The 21,773-nt window shown below is 45.1% G+C and overlaps 1 protein-coding gene across 1 annotated transcript; it reads right to left on the bottom strand.

The window, feature by feature from the left end:
* Positions 1-435: 435 nt before the first annotated feature.
* PENK (proenkephalin) lies at positions 436-5,553 on the bottom strand. Its single transcript, XM_058699630.1, has 4 exons — positions 5,401-5,553; positions 5,260-5,316; positions 4,621-4,761; positions 436-1,412 (listed from the first exon to the last, which is right to left on the bottom strand). The coding sequence occupies exons 2-4, from the start codon at positions 5,296-5,298 to the stop codon at positions 747-749; spliced, it is 846 nt and encodes a 281-aa protein (XP_058555613.1). The 5' UTR covers positions 5,299-5,316; positions 5,401-5,553; the 3' UTR covers positions 436-746.
* Positions 5,554-21,773: the final 16,220 nt, after the last annotated feature.

Here is a 21,773-nt window from a genome sequence, read left to right on the forward strand (position 1 = left end):
TTACTCATCTAAGATTTTCCGTGTAAGGAAGGAAACGAAACATGGCTTGGCCGCTTCAGCGGTTGGAAGAGGAGGCCAGTGGTGAGTCTGTCAAAAGCAGATGGCCTCGGGGCGCCTGGGTGGCTCGGTCGGTTAAGCGTCCGACTTCAGCTCAGGTCATGATCTCACACTCCGTGGGTTCGAGCCCCGCGTCAGCCTCTGTGCTGACAGCTCAGAGCCTGGAGCCTGTTTCAGATTCTGTGTCTCCCTCTCTCTCTGCCCCTCCCCTGTTCATGCTCTGTCTCTCTCCATCTCAACAATAAATAAACGTTAAAAAAATTAAAAAAAAAAAAAAAAAAAAAAGCAGATGGCCTCAGTGTCTTCAACTTTAGGATTTACCGTGGAGACCGGAAGGGAATGAGAACCTTGGGGAAGGAGAAACTTACAAGAAGGTCATGCAGTTGGGGTAATGGGTTTATTGTACCGATTTACAAGTAAGCATTTACTGGTATTTTTGTCAAGAGTGAAGGACAAAGGAACAGCAACCATTTTAGCAGGAACACGACACAGCTGTAAGAGACCAATACTGAGCATCAACACGGTCGAGGGAACACGGCGCCCGAAGCCAGAGCTCGCAGGTTGTGTAGTTAGTTACCCAGACAATAAAGGCCACCGGACCATGCAAGCAGTGCGCGATAATAACACACGATTGACCGGGGGACAGAGGGAGGCCTGCTGGGGCCTGGGGTCATCGGCCGGGAAGGGGGTCAGAATCTCGTAAATCCTCTGTATCTCTTCTCCACGTCGGGAACTTCTTTGGAGTAGCTTTCGCCTTCTTCGTCGGAGGGCAGAGAGTCGGCAAAGCGCTTGAGGAAGCCCCCGTACCTCTTCTGGTAGTCCATCCACCACTCGGGCCGACCGACTCTTCTCATGAAGCCCCCGTACCGCTTCTGCAGCATCTTGGCTTCTTGCGCCAGCTGGGGGCTGCCCTTCAAGGCTCTCATGAAGCCCCCGTAGCTCCTGCTCACGTCTTCGTCATCACCGCCCTCGCGGTGGCGGCCGCCGTCTCGGGTCTCCCCAGGCCCCAGCAGCTCTTTCAGCAGGTCCGAGGAATTGGCCAGGGGGTCCTCGTCCTCCTCCTCGGCGTCCTTCTTCATGAAGCCCCCGTACCTCTTGGCCAGGATCTCCCCCGCGGGGGCCTCTTCTTCCGGCTCCTGCGGATACAGCTCATCCATTTTCTTCATGAAGCCTCCATACCTTTTCATGAAGCCCCCGTACTTCTTGGCTAGCGCGTGGCTCTCCTCGGGGCTGCTCTCTCTGAGGGCGCTGGTGCCATCTTGAGGAATCTCCAGCTGGGTCAGCTTCAGGAGCTCCTTGCAGGTTTCCCAGGTCTTGAGAGAGGGCAGTTTCCCTTCACATTCCAGGGTGCAAGCCTGGGAAAGGAATCCCATTTAGTGATACAAAGAGGCTCTTCTGGTTTCATTAGGTAAACAGTTTTTCTGTGTGTGTGTGTGTGTGTGTGTGTGTGTGTGTGTGTGTGTGTGTGTGGAGTGTGCCTTCCTATGGAAACTCTTCTATGACAACGTGATTTCCAATTTCTCATTACAGCTTTTCAATATTCTGAACAGGCACATCAAAGGGAAACGGAATCATTGTGGGTAATTAACTGAGTCAAATTAGAATTTGTCTTTGAATTTGAACGGACTGTAGCTACCACGCCATTTCAGTATTGTAAAAGACTTTTTTCCACCCAATTTTAATCTCGACTGGCTGCCTGCACAATCTAATTTCACTGAGTAACCTTCCACTGTTGATTGCATTTTGTTCGAGCTTTTTCTAACCAAAAGGGAGAAACTTCTCTTTACCTAATTAGGGATATCATCCCCAGATTCCTTTTATCTTCTTGTCTTACAGATAAGGTCAATATTAATAATATTAGGTTGTTTACTTTCTTGTGTTACTATTCTACCTGGAATGGCATTTAGTATTCCGGCAAACATTTTCATTCTTGAAGGAAAAACAGCAATTTCAGAATAAGTTGCAGAAGAAAGACATTCTAAAACTCAGTGTAAGTCTATGAATTACTTGGATGATGACATATTGAGTTGCTGCGTGTTTTGTTTTTTGCCCCCTTGGTTGATTAAAACAGATTTAATCATCTCGAACAGAATCTTTCTTATGATGAGGTCTGATATGCAACTATGCATATGCAAATATTCACATATTATTCATGTTTCTTAACAGTTACCAATGTACAGAAAAGTTTCCCCTCCCAATGGAAATCATATTATTTGATAAAATGGGAATGAGAAGTGATCTGTATATAATTCCTTCTTTTTATTATGTAATAATTAAATTTTAATCAGCATAAGATTTAGACTATGTGTTCTAACAATCTTAAGATTCTCTTCTATCCAGTAGACCACTTGGGTATAATAAAAAGAGAAGTAATATTGCATGACCATTTATAAAGTCTATATAATAGTTCTGGGTGTTTCAGGGCTTTTGATAGCTGCCTCAAGTCTAGTTATGGAACCCAGGTTACAGACCCTTGATTTAGAAAAACCAGGGCCAGTCTTGGTATTTAAAATATATTGGTATATTAATTTGTATAAAACACACACATGTTACTTTCACAATGCAAGAAAGTATTTTCTTAGTGCAAGAAAGTATTTTCTTAGTGCAACAAAATTCCTTAGGGTTCTTTAACCAGCTCCTAATAATTATTTAAACTTTGTGTCTAAGAAAAGTAAAGAGATGCTTTATAAACCCCTCCAGATGATGCAATTAAAATGATCCTGTGTTACTCTTGACATCTGAGCAAGAAACAGAAACACCACTAAAAACATAAGCTGTTCAGGGGTCAATACCATTTCCATTCAAAAATGAAATATCAACGATCTCTTTGCCAAAAATTACCATTGAACATTTTGTATACTGTCACCAAAAGGCTTTTTAATGTTGAGATTCTTTCAACAAGAAATGATGACAACCAGAAAACAAACAAAACGAAAACAAAAACAAAACACACACACTCATGCTAAAAGAAGTAATGTTAATTTATAAGTTCCAATATATGTCTATGCATCTGGACAACAACCCTGGCATGCCTGCTTAGCTTTGCACCCATCACCAAACAAAACACAAGTGACTTTCACGTGGTAGAGGCTCCATATTTGTTACGTTGATTCTACATAGTTTTGGTCAGGCAACCTCATTTCTCATAGGTCTTCTGCATCTGAGCTAAAATTCCAGAACTGCCGTCATACCAACAACACAGTCATTAACAGAGTCTTTTGTCGCAGAGAAACTAACAGCCCTACGTGTTGTTGGCAAACCAGTCAGCCAAGGCAAAACCCATCAGCCAAACAAATCAGAACGACAAAGGCTAGATGAAGGGATTTGTTGCCCCTATTCAAGATGCAACATTTTATCAGAGTTTAAATATAAAGCCCTACTATGTGTCTTCTCTTTCAGGCCATGCAAGTACCTGTGCATATTGAATGAAGGGGACCAGGTGCTTCAATTGAAACAAGCCAACGTTTAACCTGAAATGTACACTTTGGGTTTTCTGGAATCCTTTTCTTAATTTTCATCCCTATTTTATACGTCTACATCACAACATTTCTTCAAAGGCTGAGATGGGGAACTTAACTCTTTGGATTAATACATTATTTTCTACTGAGGCTTTTAAGTCATCACGGAATTTCAACAAATTGAGAAGACAGTGCAAAAGGATCCCTGGAGAAGCCAGTTAAAATGAAGCTTCCTGGGTCCCCAATTCAGAGATTCTGATTCAGTAGAGCACCAAGGCTGATTTACCAGCACAGGGACTATGAGTAGAATGAGTGGGGGTTCTTTGTTCTCAGCTTCTCTCCTCCCTTTCCCCCCAGCTTCTGTCCTGTAGTTATCTTTGCATTGTTGTCACCTCTTTGGACACCTTTCCTGTGCCTTTTTCATAGCAAATTAAATTGTTGTCTTAGTGGTATGACAAAAGTACATTCAAGGGAAGACAGAAGTTGAATTCCGGGGTCTTACTTGCCTGTAAGATGTGCTGATCTGTTTCTCCCCCTTCCACTGCACCCCCCTTCCTCTCCCTTCCTCCAGATCCCAACCCTTTCCTCTCTCCTATCCACAGGTGAGGGTAAGGGCTTGAGGGACCTGAAGTTGAAAGGGCTGGAGAAATGAAATCCAAAGAAAGACAACGAAATGTCACTAATGAAAAATGACATTATTTGCAGGAAGGATGGGAGGATGGGTTGTGTGCAAGGGGACCTTCGTGGGATATGTTGGGAACTGGGGTGACCGAACATCGTCTTTGGGACAGGTGGGGTGACCACCAAATGCTCTCCAAGATGCTGAAGGGCGCGTATCCCGGGGCTCCTGCATCCCCAGGGGTAAAACGAACTTGGTTTGTGGGGAGACGCTGCCTCTTTTATCGGTCCCTAGAGGGTCGCGGGTCCCAAAGCTGAGAGCTAGAGCGGGACTTTGGTAGGCGTTCAGGGAACGGTCGGACACCTGCGTCACCGCGGAGATCGGCGCCGCGGCGGCGGGACCGAGTGACCGGGGGATGCGCCCTGTCTGCGGACCGGCTCGCTCCCAGCCCTCCCTCCCGCCCGCCCGCCCACCTCGGTAACTCACCAAAGGGTTGATGTCGGTGGGGCGCGCCAGGCGGTAGCTGCACGTCGCGCAGTCCTGGCTGCATTCCGCCCTCACGGTCGCCAGGAGCCCGGGGCCGAGCGCCAGCAGCCAAGTGCAGAGTGTCAGGAGCCGCGCCATGGGCTGCAGGGAGAAAAGGACGCGAACTCGGAGCGCGCTCGGAGCAGAGCGCGACCTTCGGAGGGACCCGTCGCCGGGACAGTCCCAGCCGGCGGCTGTCGAGCCGGAGCTCCCAGGGATGCGCCTTCCTGGGCCCCCCTCCCGCCTTGGCGACGCCGCTTTTGGAGGCCCAGGGGGCAGATGGCCCCGCGGTCTCCAGGTGGGCACTGGCACTGGCCCCCAGAGCCCGCGGATGCCCGGGGCTCTCTTTCTGGGCTCCCACAGCCTAAGGAGGATTCTGGAGAGAACACCACCTGCGAAGACCAAATCCAAGAGAACGGGAGCCTTGGGGCGGGGTGGGGCGTGGGGGGGGGGGGGAGACGACATTCACCCGGGTCACAAACAGGCACCCGAAGAAAGTTGGGGCGCCCCATGCAATGAAGGAAAACGCCGATTCGAACCGAGCGGGCGGACGGTCGCAAACGCACGCAGCAAAGGCGCGGTTTGGACAAGTTCACTCACGTTGACGCCGTTCGGATGGCGCAGGCTGGTCGGCGACATCGGGTCCCAAGCGCTGCTCTAGATGGGAGAGAACAAGGCAGGTGTGAGGCGGGCGGGGATCGGGGCCGAGCGGCCGGGGGCGCGGGCAGACGCGGGTCTCACCGTCGCGGTCCTCGGCGTCGCCGCGGGGCCGCGGGCTGGACTGCAGGGCTCGGCGCGGCTGCCTCGCCTGGCCTGACTGTCCCGGGGCTGGTGGCTGCTGGAGTCACTTTATAATTAGCCCCCAAGCCAAGGAGGCGAGCGCGCCCCAATCGCCGGCGGGCTGCAGCTGACGCAGGCCCTACGCCAGTCCCGCGCCGACGCCCTCGTGGGAGGGGTCCGTCCCGGCCCCAGCACGCGGGCCCGGGGGCGGGGGCGGGGGGCGCAGGGTGGCCCAGCTCGCGGCTGGGTGACACATCGAGGCAGTCAGGGCTTGTGGAGAGAGAGTGGGATGACATCAAGTCCCCCCCGGGTGAGGTCACTGAAATCGCACGCCCTGGGGGTGCGGGCTCCACGGAGAGAGCCGAGGGGGAGGCGTCAGGAGGGGCAGGTGGGCAGACTTAGATTTCTGGAATGTGCCGGAGACCCTGTGAGCGAGTGAACCTGCCCTTTCTCCGCCTCCCCCTGGGGCGCTGGGTGGTCGCGGTGGGTGCCCGGCACGGCCGTCCCGAATGTCATTTATGCACCTGTCTGTACCCACCTCCCCCACTGGATTCTCAGGTCCCTGCCTCAGCGTCTAACCGCGTCCGGCGCATCGTCGGAGGCGCTCAGGGAAGGGTTAAAGTACAGAAAGATGGAAACTTATCGGGAATCTTAAAAATCCCCGGACAGCTTTCCCCTTTCGCGTTAGTGGGACCCCTGACCCAACGTGGACTGGAACAGCGTTCCTCTAGGGACAACACGCCGCGCGGCAGCGGCGGGAGGGGACCCGCCTTTACCCAGCTCCCTAGCCAGGCTTCCCAGTCGGGGACACGCTGCCTCTAGCGCTGTGCCCAGGGTGTCCTGGGGTTTTGATGAGTGACAGGGGGGTGCAGGGCGGGTGTGATGCTAGCGTGCCAGGACTGGCGAGCGAGAGACGAGCGGCGCGGTACCCCGGGCGCCTGGGGCTTGGGGGCGCACCTCCGCTGCTCAGGGAGAGGGCCAGGAGCCGGCGGTGGGGTCTGGGGCTGCGGGTTGAGGCTCTCACTCCGCCACTTTCTAGTTCTGCGGAACATTGCCAAGAAGCAAGTTATGTGTCTTATGTAAGGCCTCACTTTCCTCGTTTGGCGAATAGGAACCAGAGGGAATGTGCCGTTCGTAAGGTTCCGGAGAGGCGCAAATGAAATAATGGGAGAAAGCATTGATTTAGCCTTGTGTCCGGCCTATAGCAAGCCCTAGAAATGCGCATCTGATCTGATACCTGTCATCATCCTCCCTTTGGTTTGTCCATCACCCACCCATCATACATCTATTGTGTATTGATCCAGCCACGTATATTGTCCATCTGGCCTGGCCCTAGAGGGAGGCCACAAACTGTCCCAGAGCCCAGAGGGAGGCCACAAACTGTCCCAGAGCCCCCCATCACACAGAGAGAGAGCCTCCGGTCTTTCCCAGCCACACGGACCCCACACGACCTCAGCCTTCGCAGGTGCCCGCAGCCTCAGGGCTCCGCGGAGGCTCGGGCCGCGCCGCATCTCCCAGTTTTGTCGCTAGAGGGCAGCGCTCTCCTGCGTAGCTTTGCGGGCGCAGGGAAGGGGGCTCCGCGGGCCCGCTCGGGACCCTCACCCCGGGTGGCCGCAGCGCCGCAGCAGTGCATGGCCTGCCTTCCGGGCAGGGGCAGCTCTGCGGCGGGGGACCTGGAAATGCTAGCGCCGGGGTGCGGCCGCAGAACGCCGGCATTGACATCTTGCCGGAAAAGCATCACATGCCTCTGGGGCCCTTCAGCCTCTTCGCCATCAGGGGCCTGATAGAATCCTCTCCAGCTACTTTCTCTCTCTCCCCGACCGAGAGGAGAGCTGACATCTGTACCTGAGGTCTCCCCCAGTGGCCTGGGCTTTGTAGTCCGTGCAAAAGGAGCGCACAAACAAATCCTGCCCGACAGGAGAGAAACCCCCGCTGTATCGGAGCCCAGGGAACACCTGGCATCGCCTAAGAAGTGTAAAAACACAAAGGGGGGCAAGAGGCTGAGACGTCTGTGTGTGGGACGACGGCACCACGTGTGGCTTCCTTAGGATACACGGGGCTAGACACGGAAAAGCTTCTTAGAATCTGGGGAAAGTATAGAAACTGAAGGGTGAAAGGAGTTTGAGGGAGGGTTTATTCCAACCCTCACTTTACAGATGGGGGAAAAATAAAACCCAGGCGCGGCCAAGTGACATCCAAGGGACTGGCCCAGACAGTGGCAAAACCAGGTTCTGCCACACCTTTCTGGGGAGGCCGCAGGTTTGGTTTGTTTCTGTTGGAACAATCAATGTCTACTCTGAGTTAGTTTCTCTCGGTGAGTCTGCATCTTGCAGGTTTTTAAATGTCAGGAAAGAGAGGGGCACCTGGGTGGCTCAGTCGGTTAAGCATCCCACTCTTGATGTGTGTGGGGGGGTTAATCTCACAGTTGGTGGGTTCGAGCCCCACATGGGGCTCTGTGCTAACGGTGTGGAGCCTGCTTAGGGTTCTCTTTCTCCCTCTCTGTCTGCCCCTACTCTGCTTGTTCTCTCTCTCTCTCTCTCTCAAAACAAATAAACTTAAAAAAAGAAATAAATGTCCCTTCCCCCCATCTGCCCTTGGAGGCTGAAGGGCATGCATTTTGCATTTATTTCTTTATATTTGACTCACGGCAGTGGGTTGCAAGGAATTCATCTTTTCACGATCCAGTAAACATTTTTAAGAACTAATAGATATTGCAGTTACCTTCTGAGAAAAGACTGTTCTAGAAACCAGACTCAACAAAGGGAAAGGAATCTTCTCTTAAGGCATTTAATCCAGAGAATTCTGATTTCCATGTCAGGATCAAGATGTCTCCTTCTTCTGATCCTAGGGTCCCAAACTGTAGATAAAGGGATTTACTCCAGAGACCAAAAAAAAGTGATTTGTAAAACCTTGACGATGAGTGGTGTTCTGGTTGCTGTAGGAGGGATTTTAAAAGTCCTTGCAATATTCTCTTTCATCATCTCCAGGATGGAAAATGCCTAAATTGAATGCTCTCTTTCAAGTGTCCGTGCTCCCCCTGCCACTTAGATACAGATACTTTATTATGGAACCTGCTACCTCTTTGCCCCTCAGTCCCTAACATATCAGTAGTGGGAACACGGCAGTTTCGCGCTCCAGGGATTGTGTAACGTTTCAGCATAAAAGCACCGTGTTCTAACATTTCAGATGTTTGGAGTCCTGCCAGAGACACGGTAAACTTGCCTTTTTCCGTTACAATCTAGAGCATAGGCTTTGCAAGCTACGATTCTGTGAGCTAGGCACATTACCGCAAAGGATCCCTGTTAAGGGATTCTTCTTCAGACTGGCTCAGAACACAGGTCACAGACAGATTCTAAGTGGGATTGGTTGGAAGGGGATGCTTTTATGGTGTGATAGATCCCCACTTCAAGGAAAATGAGTCTGGTACATTCTCACTCTGAAAAATTCAGGAAACAAAATAAACCCCTTAGAAGGAAAAGTAACCTGGTGCAAAGTCACCTAAGAGTAAGTTTAAATAATAGATAATGTGTCAGTGCATCAGAAAGGGGGGGAAGGGTGAACAACAATAAAAATAGCAGGGAAGGGAAACTAAACGCAGCACATCAAACATAATGTGTACACATATGTAAACTTAGAATTGAAATAGAGTTCCTAAATTAGGCCTTCAGCTCTCAGACATGAAAAACTAAATTTTAGGGCTAAGCATAGGTAATTAGACCATGAATAAAGCAAGTCACATGATGACTGATTAGATTAAATGAAGATATAGCTGAGGATCTAACCAATATATGGATTCTTTTTCTTCTTCTTCTCCTCCTCCCCCTCCTCCTCCTCCTCCTCCTCCTCCTCCTCCTCCTTCTTCTTCTTCTTCTTCTTCTTCTTCTTCTTCTTCTTCTTCTTCTTCTTCTTCCAGGCATCTGAATCTTAATTTTATTTCTTACTCCAATAAGGAACAGAAAATCTAATTTTAAACAAGGTATGTTTTATAATATTAATAAAGAATAGAAATTTTTAAAGAATAAATCTTACAAAAGAGGTACAGAGCCTTAACAGAGAGCATCAAAAAATGTTCACAAAAAACACGACCTAACAAATGGAAAACATAATCCCTAATTTAATTACTTCCTGTGGTGTCATTTATCTTGTTTCTCTATCTCCTGCATTTCCTAGAAACTGAAATTTACATCTTAAGTCTTGCTAGATTCAGATTAAGCGTTTTTGACTAGACTGCATCATAGGTGATATTGTCTACTTTATATTTCATGACATAAATATATCTGGTCATCCCATCATGACTGAAGCTAAGAATAGCCACTGAATTAGGGTGATTGGCCACTTGACTGGAATGATCTCCGGTTCTTTTAGTTATCATTGGCAAGAAATTATTTTCATGGTCATAAAATTTATAACAAAAGTAAAGAATCCAACAACATTTGCCTGTCTCTATTGACAAATGTAATCGGTTTCTCTCGCTAATCCAAAAATACTACGAACTCGGACTTTTTCCTATCACGGATTTAAAAAATGACCGTGAAACTCGACCTGGCAGATCGCACAACCAATCCCACGCGGCCAGTTCGTAAGTACTAAAACCACATCCTCCGCATAGAAATACACTTCCCATGTTTTCAAGGTCGAGATTTGGGGCTGTAGTCCGAAGCTTGGCCTCTAGGCACCTGCCCGGCTTCGCTTCGGGTTGTGGCAGCATGCTTCCCCGGGCACAGGGGAAGACCTCTACGTCTAGACCTCCACACCCCTTGTCCGGCGGAGGTAGGACGTACCCGATATTGGCTGCTCAGTAATGTCCAGGTGCTGTCGCGCTGTCTTGCTTTCCACAGCACGTTGCAGGGTTGCTGTGCATTCAGGACGTCCCTCCTCCGGCTCTCTGGTTCTGGGATGGGTGTGACACTCAGTCAGACTGTGCTCAGATCAGGTGGCCTTCAGAGGAGCCACAGATGAAGCCGTTCTCACTCTGAAGTGACTGGCCCCAGGACTCCAATGACCTCATGTCCAGCCCGGCTGCCTCGTGGACGGAGAGTAGTACCTCCTGGCCTACCGGCCACTCATGGCACCCTGTCTGGTAAGCTCTACCAGCATGCAAAAGCTGGGGGTGAGCTGGAAAAGTTCAGATGTCTGAAGGATTCCAGAACAGCTTAACTTTCAGAGACTGAGTTTTGGAATTGCCCTGAAGAAATTTGATAGCTGCCTCAGAGCCATGTTAGGAAATTGCCTTGCCTCTTTGGAACTAAACCTTATTTAACAACCCGAGTTTAATTTGCTCTGGGTTGTTTCCAAAATCAAATGGCTGATCCCGTCTGTAGGACCTGCAGAGAAGGCAAAAAATATTAATTGAATGAATGAATGAATGAATGAGTGAAAACATGCACCAAGGAAGCAATTTCCACAGTTGAGGCGGTGCTGGAGGAGAGGTTCGAAATAGGTTTTGAGCACCGATAAATCCCTGGAATAAATGCCCGGGGTCCAGTTTACCTGAAATTCTGGCGGGATATTCCTTTGCATATGACCCGCAGCACAGAGCTTTACACATAATGGAGACTCGGTAAAGTTGTTTTTAAAAACTACCTTCCTCCTCGTAGTCACCTCTTCCATGGTTCTCATGTTCGTGCCATGGATTCAACAGGTTAAAATATTGTCATAAAATTATATAAGCCAAAATCCTGCAGGCATTCACTTCTAACTCTATCATTATTCTCTTGATATTTCCTTTGTTTTGTATAGATATTAGAACTTAGAATAAAAATTTTTTAATGTGTATTTATTTATTTTTGAGAGACAGAGTGAAAGAGAGAGAGAGACAGAGAGACAGAGACAGAGACAGGTAGAGAGAGAGGGAGATAGAAATCCCAAGCAGGGTCTGCACTGTCAGCACAGGGTCTGACATGGGGCTCGAACTCACAGACTGTGAGATCGTGACCTGAACCAAAAATCAAGAGTTTGGATGCTTAGCCCACTGAGCCACCCAGGTGCCCCTAGAAAAAAGTTTTTTTTTAATATGCTTATGAAAATCAGTCCAGAGAAAGTCTTGTGTGTGTGGCACAAAACGAGGTGAGAGAAAGTAAGGTTGGAATATATGCATTTTTTCCAACTCTGAAGCTCTTATCTGATAATCCATTTGGTGGAGGAACAAACCCGGTGAATATCTTAGCAGATATCCTAGAAGATATCCTAGATATCCTAGATAAAATCCTGCAAGATTTTATGAAGAGAAACAATTATTTTTCTATTAAGAGTTTAGGATCAGAAAATGCTAATTTGAATTCCTGTTCTGCTTTCAATGGAATGTATACACTTGGGAATGTGAATTTCTAAACCTCATTTTTCTCATCTGTACAATGAGGATAATAAAAAACTACCTGCATTAATTTGTTGCCTGGATTAAATGAAAAACGAATATATGGACAGTGTTAGGTATTGCATTTATATTAGCGACCCTTTTTATTGTGCTAAAGAATTTCTGAGGCAAAATGTTTTTTCCTTGGTTTCTGGATTGTCATGTTAGAAGCCTCTCATTTTTGAAGCTGTGACTTGTTTGCTTTAGTGGAGTGTTCAGATAATGAAAGCAACTGAGTATTTTGATAATGGTTGAAGGACACAGGTTTTTTATCTACCTGGATCCAGTGCTCCAAATTAAAAATTACAACCACAGAAGCGCATGGGTGGCTCAGTCAGTTAAGCGTTCGACTTCGGCTCAGGTCATGATCTCACGGCTCGTGAGTTCGAGCCCCGCGTCAGGTTCTGTGCGGAGCCTGGAGCCTGCTTCGGATTCTGTGTCTCGCTCTCTCTCTGCCCCTCCCCTGCTCGCGCTCTGTGTCTCTCTGTCTCAAAAGTAAATAAGCATTAAAAAAAAATTGGAAAACAATTACAACCATAGAGCAATTTATAATAACTGTAGGTAGCAAGCTGCTTCATAAAACTGTAATACGATATGCTGAAAAAACTGACTTGTGGATAGCACAATCTCGTCGATTGTTATTGGGCTTGGGAATATATTATACAGCATTAATCTCCAACATTTCTGTGTATAGCAGAGCAAATTAGGGGAGGAAGATGTAAAAGAGGTGCTTGGCCCAGGGCACTTGGGGCCTCCATAGGAGGGCAGAGTTGGAACAACAGGAGAGAGAGAGAGAGAGAGAGTCCTAAAACAAGGTAGAGACAGGAAGGAGCTCATCGATGAAGACAGCTGTGGGAGGCCGTGGGCGTGGTGGTCTGGGGGAAAGCACCTGGTCACTCAGGGCAGTGTGACACAGGGAACATTGACTCCTCTACACCCCCTTTTCTTTGCAGTGTCCACTCCCCCAGGGAGCTAGCTGCCTCCAAGAAGAGTTGTGCAGAGATGTGATGAGAAGAGATGTTTTTGTTCCTCATGTATAATGTGTTGGCGTGGGGTTTTTTAAATTTTATTTATTTATTTTGAGAGAGAGAAAGAGAGAGTGTGGATGCGAGTGGGGGAGGGGAAGAGAAAGAGCACATGCATGAGAGAGAGAGAGAGAGAGAGAGAGAATCCCAAACAGGCTCTGTGCTGTTAGCGCAGAGCCCAATGTGGGGCTCAATCACACAAACCACGAGATCATGACCTGAGATGAAATCAAGAATCAGATGCTTAACTGACTGAGCCACCCAGGTGCCCAACTGTGTCCGTGTATTTGACCTGACATCCTCCAGAGACGATGTGGGAATCAGACAGAGAGTGGGCATGTTGGGATCATCTCTATCACTTGCCCAGTCCTTCCTCCTTCCCCAGAGGATGACACACACTCATTCAATAATGAATGGACATACACTTGGGAAAAGTTCCTGGCCTCCTTGCTGTAGGACCTCCTTCCTAATGGATTTGCTTCTTTTACTTCCCCTGTGTCCGATTTTGCACACAATATCTCCCAAGCCCTTAGGGAAGTTTGAGTCATTGACTACTCCTTTCTCCCATGTATTGCTAGTCTTTGCCTCTCTACTGTTTCTTTGTCCTCATATTCCACTCCTAAGCACAAAAACTTGCTTGCTTTTTCTCTTATGTTTAAAAGAACACTTTCTTGGGGCGCCTGGGTGGCTCAGTTGGTTGAACGTCTGACTTCAGCTCAGGTCACGATCTCACAGTTTGGTTCATGATTCAAGCCCCACATCAGGCTCACTGCTGTCGGCACAAAGCCTGCTTTGGATCCTCTGTCCCGCTCTCTTTACCCTTCCCCCACTCATTCTCTCTGTCTCTCAAAAATAAACAAACATTTAAAAAAATAAAGGAACACTTTCTTATATCTGTAATAATTCTTCTCCCAGCCCACCTTCTATCCTATCATTATCATCTCTTTGCCGTTAGGGTGTCGAAGAATGGTCTAACTTTTTCATTGGCCCTTTTCCATCTCCCATGACTTCCTTATTCCACTGTCATTTAGATTCTGTGCTTACCGCTCTAGCGATATCACACTTGTTAACGTCAGCAGTAACCTATGAGACGAGGAGCCAAGAAACTATTTTCCGTCCTTATATTACTTGTCAGATCTGCCGTACCAGACACCATTGACTGTGTCCTCTTTCTAGGATTTTCCTTGAAAGTCCTTGAAACTTTTTTCTCATATCTTCTCAGTTGTTCCTTCTTTTTTTTTTATTAAAAAAATTCTTTTTGACGTTTATTTATTTTTGAGACAGAGAGAGACAGAGCATGAACGGGGGAGGGTCAGAGAGAGGGAGACACAGAATCTGAAACAGGCTCCAGGCTCTGAGCTGTCAGCACAGACCCTGACGCGGGGCTTGAACTCATGGACTGCGAGATCACGACCTGAGCCCAAGTTGGAAGCTTAACCGACTGAGCCACCCAGGTGCCCCTCAGTTGTTCCTTCTTACTCTACCTCCTAGACTTTTTCTTCTCCATCTGTCCCTTAAATGGTGATGTTCTCTATGGTTTTGTCTGGTGCCTTATCTCATCTCAAGTTATTTATACGTTCTTCTCGGGAAAAGCTATCCACTTTAGGGCTTTACCTTTATTCATATATTCATTATTCCCAAGTCTTTATTTTTAGTTCAGTTTAGTTTTCTGTCTGCATGAGTTTATCCCAATTTGTACGTTCTCCAGGCACCTCAAACTTAGTCTGTGTTCAACTACTTAGTCATTCCTTCTTCACGTCTGCTCTCGCTTCTGTCTTCTCTCTCAGTGAATGACAGACATCTGGAAATCATTCTTTTCAAATTTGCACTTAGCCCTTCTAATGGATGTGTGCTGACACCTTCTAATTTAATTTATACTTCCCCGATGACTAATGATGTTAAGCTTCTTTTCAGGTGCTTTTTGGCCAGTCATATTTTTTGTGATATGTCAATTTACATATTTTGCCCATTTTTATTTGACTGTTTACCTTTTTATGATTGGGTTGTCAGAGCTCTTTGTATATTCTGGTTATAAATACTCTGTCATAAAGGCACACCATGAATATTTTCTTCCAGTGTCAAGCTTGTCTTTTTATTTTCCTAACTATGTTTTTGAAGCACCAAAGATTTGTGCCTTATCTACGAAATCTTTACCTACCCCAAGGTTGTAAAAGAGACTCTCCTCTTTTCTTCCGGAAGTTTTACAGTTTTAGTTATTATGTTTAGGCCTTTGATATATACCAAGTTAATATTTGTGTCTGTGATAAGGGTCAAAGTTAATTTTTTTTTTTCAAAATGAATACCCAGTGTTTCAGCACTATTTCTTGACAAGACTATTCTTTTCCCATGGAATTATCTCGGAAACTTGATAAAAAATCACTTGACCGTAATGTGAGGATCTATTTCAAATTCTCTATTTGATTCTCTATCAAATTCTCACTGATTAAATGTCTATCTTTAACATTCCACACTCTCTTGATTACTATAGCTTTATATATGTATAAAATATATATATTGTCTATCTTTAACATATATATCTCTATCATATCGATCTCTAACATATCTAACATATCTAACATATCTCTATCATATCTATCTCTAACATATATAAAATATATAATGTCTATCTTTAACATTCCACACTCTCTTGATTACTACAGCTTTATATTAAGTCTTGAAATCAAACCGTAAACCTTCCAACTTTGATCTTCTTTTTTATAATTGTTTTAGCCATTATGAGTTCTTTACATTTCCGTATAAACCTCAGAATTAGTTCATCAATTTCTACAGAAAAGCCTGCTGGGATTTTGATTGAACTGAATTAAATCTTAGATCAGTTTTGGAATAATTGACATCTTAACATCTGTGTCTCCCAATCCATGTATGTGGTACATCTTTCCATTTTTCTCAGGTCTTCTTTAATTTTTTCTCAGCAATGTTTTGTGGTTTTAAGTGTGTAGGTATTGCATACTTTTTTATTAAAAATTAAAAAAAATTATTCCTCAGCATTTCACACATTTTGATCTCTTTCAAATCATATTATTTTAAAGCTTATTTCCCAGTTGTTTGTTACTGGTTCTATTTTGTTTTTAATAGAGGGACAAACTGCTAAGTACTAATGTTATTCTGTGTTAGTTTATAAATGATCGTGCATTTCTCCTCTCCTAGCCTGTAGATGACTTTCCATAATCATGTTTTTATTCTCCTTATGTAGGCACTCAATAAAACCTGCACAATAAAAGTTTTCTGAATGAAGAGATCACTTTCAAGATCAAGTTCGTTTTGGTTTCGTTTTCAAAAGACCGTTAAAAAAGGCTCAGAATTTAAAACTCTGGGAATTCTCATAGCTTGAGCTAGATCTGAAAAGCAGGGTGAAGTGATTTGACAATTACATGACTGATGTGAAAAATGTGGACATTTCTGCACTTGAGTGGCATCCAAATGATCTATTGTTCATCTTAACAAGATAAGTGTCAAATCACATCTGACTTGTGCTATCTCAGGAGAGAAGCCTAAAAAAGAGGAAAAGGAATGTTAACAATCGATTCTAAAGCCACAGCCTTGCACACAGATGTAAGGAGTAGGAGTTGATGTAGCTCAGGACCATTATAGAAATTATAGAGTAATAGAATCTCAGGGTTGCAAGAAATCCTAGAGGCAGAAGGAATTGAAGAATTAGAGGTATATAGCTGGGTCAGATGAAAGTGTGTTCCATTCCAATCTTGAGTTTCCATGGTTGTTGAACGAGATTACAGATGTATCTTAATTTTTAAAAAATCCCATCATCTAGAGAGAGAAGGAATTTCTCATCTTGGTGAGTAGTGCTGCCATCTATTTTGGAGGCTGGAAACCGGAAGCTTCAGCTCTGTCTAGGTGCCCCTCACCTCAGTCCTCTTTGGGTGTTCTGGTTGAGACAGTGTTTCTAAATAAAAACAGTCCGTATTTTAAAACGGAAATCGATAACTAAAAATTAATTATCTTGATATTAGATTCAGACTTTTTGCAGGAAAAGCAAGATTTCTGGCTTCTCCTGGAGAGAGGGATATGTGGAAAGCTTTGGCCTTGGTTCTGTGATGATTGGAGCTGCAACTGATTGGAGTAAGGAAGGGCTGCTCTCTTTATGTGCTCTCTCTAATTTTCCATAGTCTCCACCATCCCGACCCCCAGTACTCTTTACTAATTTGATCTGCTTGGCCCCTAGTGTCGTGTGACTTTCCCAGCCCTGATGTCTGGGAATTCAAATGTGATGTGAGCATCAGGCCCTGGTGACTCTACCTTTTCAGCATCTCCTGAATCCCTCACCTCCTCTTCTACCCCTTCCTCACTGCTTTTACCCGGGCCCTCGTTGCTTCTCAGGTGGATCACTGCCACCCAGTTCACTAAGTGCCACGTCGTGGTACTGTTCATCCAAAGACAGAAGCAATGCAAGATGGCAGGCTTCTTTCTGGGCAAAAGGCAAGAATGATATTTCGGGAGCAAAACGGAGCAGGGGTACATTTCCCTGAGGGCCACGCTTGCATCCCTGGCACTTGAGCCTCACCTGGGGAAGTGTTTCCTTACTAGAAGGAAAAGGAACACAAAGGTCCTGAATGAGGCTTGCACTTTATTTTTATTCTCTTCGTGGGTTTCAATTTTGATTCTCTTTCACCAGTTTATTCCTATCAGTCCGCAAGCCGTTTGCCCCAGGGCAAGTTTACAATTTTGATAGTACAGCTTTTGAAATCTTTTAAGTAGATGTATTTGGGAGAGGGAGGCCAGACCTTTTAGTCTGACATCTTTAACTACCTCCTGCCAGAGGAAGTGCTTGGTCAAAATCATCCACGTTTGGAAAGTCTTCATTTGCAACATCAGTGATAATTATCTGCAGAATTCCAGAGCCAAGATGGCCTGCCAGTCGAGCAGAGAGACCTCAAATATATCAACTCTTTCAAATGCTTTAAAAGAGAGACACTTTTTCTTTGACTCGTGAGAAGAAAAGTCTTAGCTGTTAGGGCATATACAGAATGGGGAACGTCCGAAGCGATGCTACGTAATTATAAACCTCAACAAAAGAATCAAAACCTCCCTCAGGAAAAGCTTCATGTGCTTGTCAAAAGGAAAACAAATTTAGAAGCTGAGAACATAAAGGTGCTTTACCTGTATGTAAACACATAGATGGATGTGGCCTGGGCTCGTGGTCCAACCTCTGGACTTTAGAGCATGTGACTGCATCGATTGCCCTGAGGGGTACCTTGAAATTCACACAGTCAAACCCCATACTCACACACAGCAAACACATATCACATACACATATACACACACTCCCCACACATACATATACACACCACACACACACACACACACACACACACACACACACACACACGTGCGCAGGCGCATTTTGCTTTATCATTTAAAATACAAGGAAAACACCTCTCATCATCAAACATTAGTATGTTAAGAGAACAATGGTCTTTTTCCAAGTCTCTTGAATTCCTTAAAAAGAAAGTGCAAATCAAGGAGATGAGCTCATCTCTGTGTCCTTCCCAGAAACTCATTTTTATTATGAGGAAGGACAGGCTCTATTTTTATTATAATGAAGAGAAGGCAAATTCTAAAGCTCCCTTTAAAATGTTAATATATGCCCTACAGATGCAAGGTCTTGTTAGACATTTACTCTGTTTTGGGTTGGGGAAACCAATTGGTACTCTGTAGTGGGCAAATAAAAGCAAACAGGATGAAATCCTGTGGTGAGGAGGTTGAAACAAGGGTGGTTTAAAAGCGCGGCTCTGGGGCTGGCATCATCTGGATTCTCCTCCTGGCTCTGCTTCGCGTGGCCTTGACTGAATTCCTAACGTCTCCAAGCTTCATCTGCGGAGGCGCATCATTGTAGGACTTCATTCATAGGATTGCTGTAAAGATCCAAATGGAAACTGTTTATAGCAGGGCTGGAAACATAGTCAAGAGTAGATAGGTCTTTGTTAATAAGCAGAATGATGCCTGGAGCTGCGGAAGCTCCCCGAGTCTGTCGGCACCCCCCCCCCCCCCCCCCCCCCCGCCCCGCACCTGTCAGTTTTCTGCTCTAATTACAGGGCAGTGACCAGAAGAAGGGGGAAAAGAGCTGAAAAAATATGACTATAGACAGGATAAGGCAGAGAGACTAGGGTGCATCAGGATCACTGGGTATGACCTCATGACCCCTCACCCCTTCCCACCATACCACCTGCAAGTAGATCCTGCCAATCATGGTCTTAATGGGGGGTGGGGGGGGGCAGGTGGCCAATTTTATCCGTTACAATCTTCAAAGGTACAAATCGATCGGTTCTACCATTTCTGCTTTTCATCAAAATAGCAGGCAACATTTAATTTCACGTGGCTCAAGTATTAGAAGCGGCTTTGAACACCACTTCTTTTCTTCCCCCGAATTCAGGGGCCATAAAAACTGGCCAGGAGGAGGCCTCAGATCTGGTTCTTTATAGTAGATGTTCCAAAATTGTGACCAGCCTTTGGAAATTGGCCCAGAGAGATGTTTCGTTCGGCTTATTTGATATGTTTTAAAATTTTCAATTTGTGTCCAGTTTTAAGGATAAGAAATCTTGCATAAAAGTATGAATTTCCAGCTTATTTTGGAAATCAGATCTGGCTCTTGCCCAGGCTCCCATTCTTGTTTGGACCTACAGGTAGGAGCCAAGTTGTGGCTATTCTGGGACAGATGTGGCTCCTACAGGTAGGGGCCAAGTTGTGACTGTCCTGGGAGGGAGGTGGGTCCTTCAGGTTGTTGGGCCCTGTGGGGCCTGCTGTATACATTCTAATCTTCCTGAAAGGTCTGAATTCCATTGCTGGTTTTACAAGTTTTTTGTTTTTGTTTTTTTTTTGTCCAATTGAGATATAATTGACTTATTGTGTTAGTTTCAGGTGGACAGCAAATATTCTCATTTAGTATTTGTATACATTGGGAAGTGGTCACCACAATGAGTATGGTTAACATCTGTTACCTTAAATAGTTACAAAAAATTTTTTTTCGTGTGATGAGAAGTTTTAGGATCTATTATAGTCTTATCCACTTTCAAAAAAAATTTTTTTTAATGTTTATTTTTGAAAGACAGAGAGACAGGGTATGAGCAGGGAAGGGGTAGAGAGAGAGGGAGACACAGAATTTGAAGCAGGCTCTAGGCTCTGAGCTTTCAGCACAGAGCCCCACGTGGGGCTAGAACTCACGAGCGGTGAGATCATGACCTGAGCTGAGGTAGGACACTTAACCAACTGAGCCACCCAGGTGCCCCAGTCTTAGCCACTTTCAAATACGAGAATGTGATTAACTGTAGTTACCATGCTAAACGTTACATCCCCATGATTTCTGTATTTTATAACTGGAAGTTTGTACCTTTTGACTGCCTTTACCCATTTCAACCTTCTACCCATCCCCCCTTTTTAGCAACTACCAATCTGTTCTCTGTATCTATGAACTTGGTGGTTTTTCTTTTTGTTTTTGGATTCCACATATAAGTGAGATCATACAGTATTTGTCTTTCTTATTTCACTTAGCATAAAGCCCTCACAGTCCATCCATGTTGTCTCAAATGGCAACATTTTGTTCCTTTTCATGGCTAAATAATGTTCCATTGTATTATTTATATATATATATATATATACACATACATTTTATATATACATATATACATATATATACATATCTACGTATATATGCATATACCACATTTCTTGACTCATCTATTGATAAATACTTAAGTTGTTTCCATATCCTGGCTGTTGTAAATAATGCTGCAATGAACATGAGAGTGCAGACACTGCTTTGAATTCGTATTTTTTGGATAAAGTTTCTTTGGATGAATACTTAGAAGCAGAGTTGCTGGATCATATGGAAATTGTATTTTTAATTTTTTGGAGGAAGCTCCATACTGTTTTCCACAGTAGCTGTACCAATATACAGTTGTACCACAGTGTACAAGGGTTCCCCTTTCTCCACATCCTCGCCAACACTTGCTATTCCTCTCTCCCCCCCCCCCTTTTTTTTTGAGAGAGAGAGAGCATGAGTTGAAGCAGAAGGAGAGAGATTCTTAAGCAGGCTCTACACTCAGGATGGAGCCTGACACGGGGCTTGATCCCATGACCCTACAATCATGACATGAGCTAAAATCAAGGGTGTGATACTCAACTGACAGAGCCACCTAGGTGCCCCTGTCTATTTCATAATAGCCATTTTAACAGGTGTAAGGAGATATCTTATTGTGGTTTTGATTTGCATTTCCCTGGTGATGAGTGATGTTGAGCATCTTTTCATCTGTCTAGCATCTGTATATCTTCTTTGGAAAAATGTCTATTCAGATCCACTTGCATTTAAAAAAAATTTTTTTTTAACATTTATTTATTTTTGAGACAGAGATAGAGCATGAATGGGGGAGGGTCAGAGAGAGAGGGAGACACAGAATCTGAAACAGGCTCCAGGCTCTGAGCCATCAGCCCAGAGCCTGACGCGGGGCTCGAACTCACGGACCGCGAGATAGTGACCTGGCTGAAGTCGGACGCTTAACCGACTGCGCCACCCAGGTGCCCCTCCACTGGCATTTTTTAATCAGATATATGATTCACAATTTTTTTTTTGTTTTTGCTTTTGAGTTATATAAATTCTTTATATATTTTGGATATTAACCCTTTAATCCGATATATGACTTGCAAATATTTCCTCTCATTCATTAGGCTGTCATAGTTAATTTCATTGATGTTTTCTTTGCTGTACAGAAGCATTTTAGTATGATGTAGTCCCATTTATTTAATTTTGCTTTTGTTGCCTTTGCTTTTGGTGTCAGATTTAAAAAATCACCTTCAACACCTATGTGAAGGAGCTTACTTACCATTTATGTTTTCTTCTAGAGGTTTTATGGTTTCAGGTCTTACATTCAAGTCTTTAATTCAAGTACTTAATTCAAGTCTTTAACTTTGAGTTAATTTTTGTGTAT

Source organism: Neofelis nebulosa, chromosome 14 (genome assembly GCF_028018385.1).
Source record: "Neofelis nebulosa isolate mNeoNeb1 chromosome 14, mNeoNeb1.pri, whole genome shotgun sequence".
NCBI lineage: Eukaryota > Metazoa > Chordata > Mammalia > Carnivora > Felidae > Neofelis > Neofelis nebulosa.

Excerpts from the sequence above, each read along its gene's own strand:
- PENK (XM_058699630.1), bottom strand. The coding sequence starts at position 5,298 with ATGTCGCCGACCAGCCTGCGCCATCCGAACGGCGTCAAC. Across the intron at positions 4,762-5,259 it reads GCCATCCGAACGGCGTCAAC|CCCATGGCGCGGCTCCTGAC; the intron begins GTGAGTGAACTT and ends TTCTCCCTGCAG. Across the intron at positions 1,413-4,620 it reads CCACCGACATCAACCCTTTG|GCTTGCACCCTGGAATGTGA; the intron begins GTGAGTTACCGA and ends TTCCTTTCCCAG.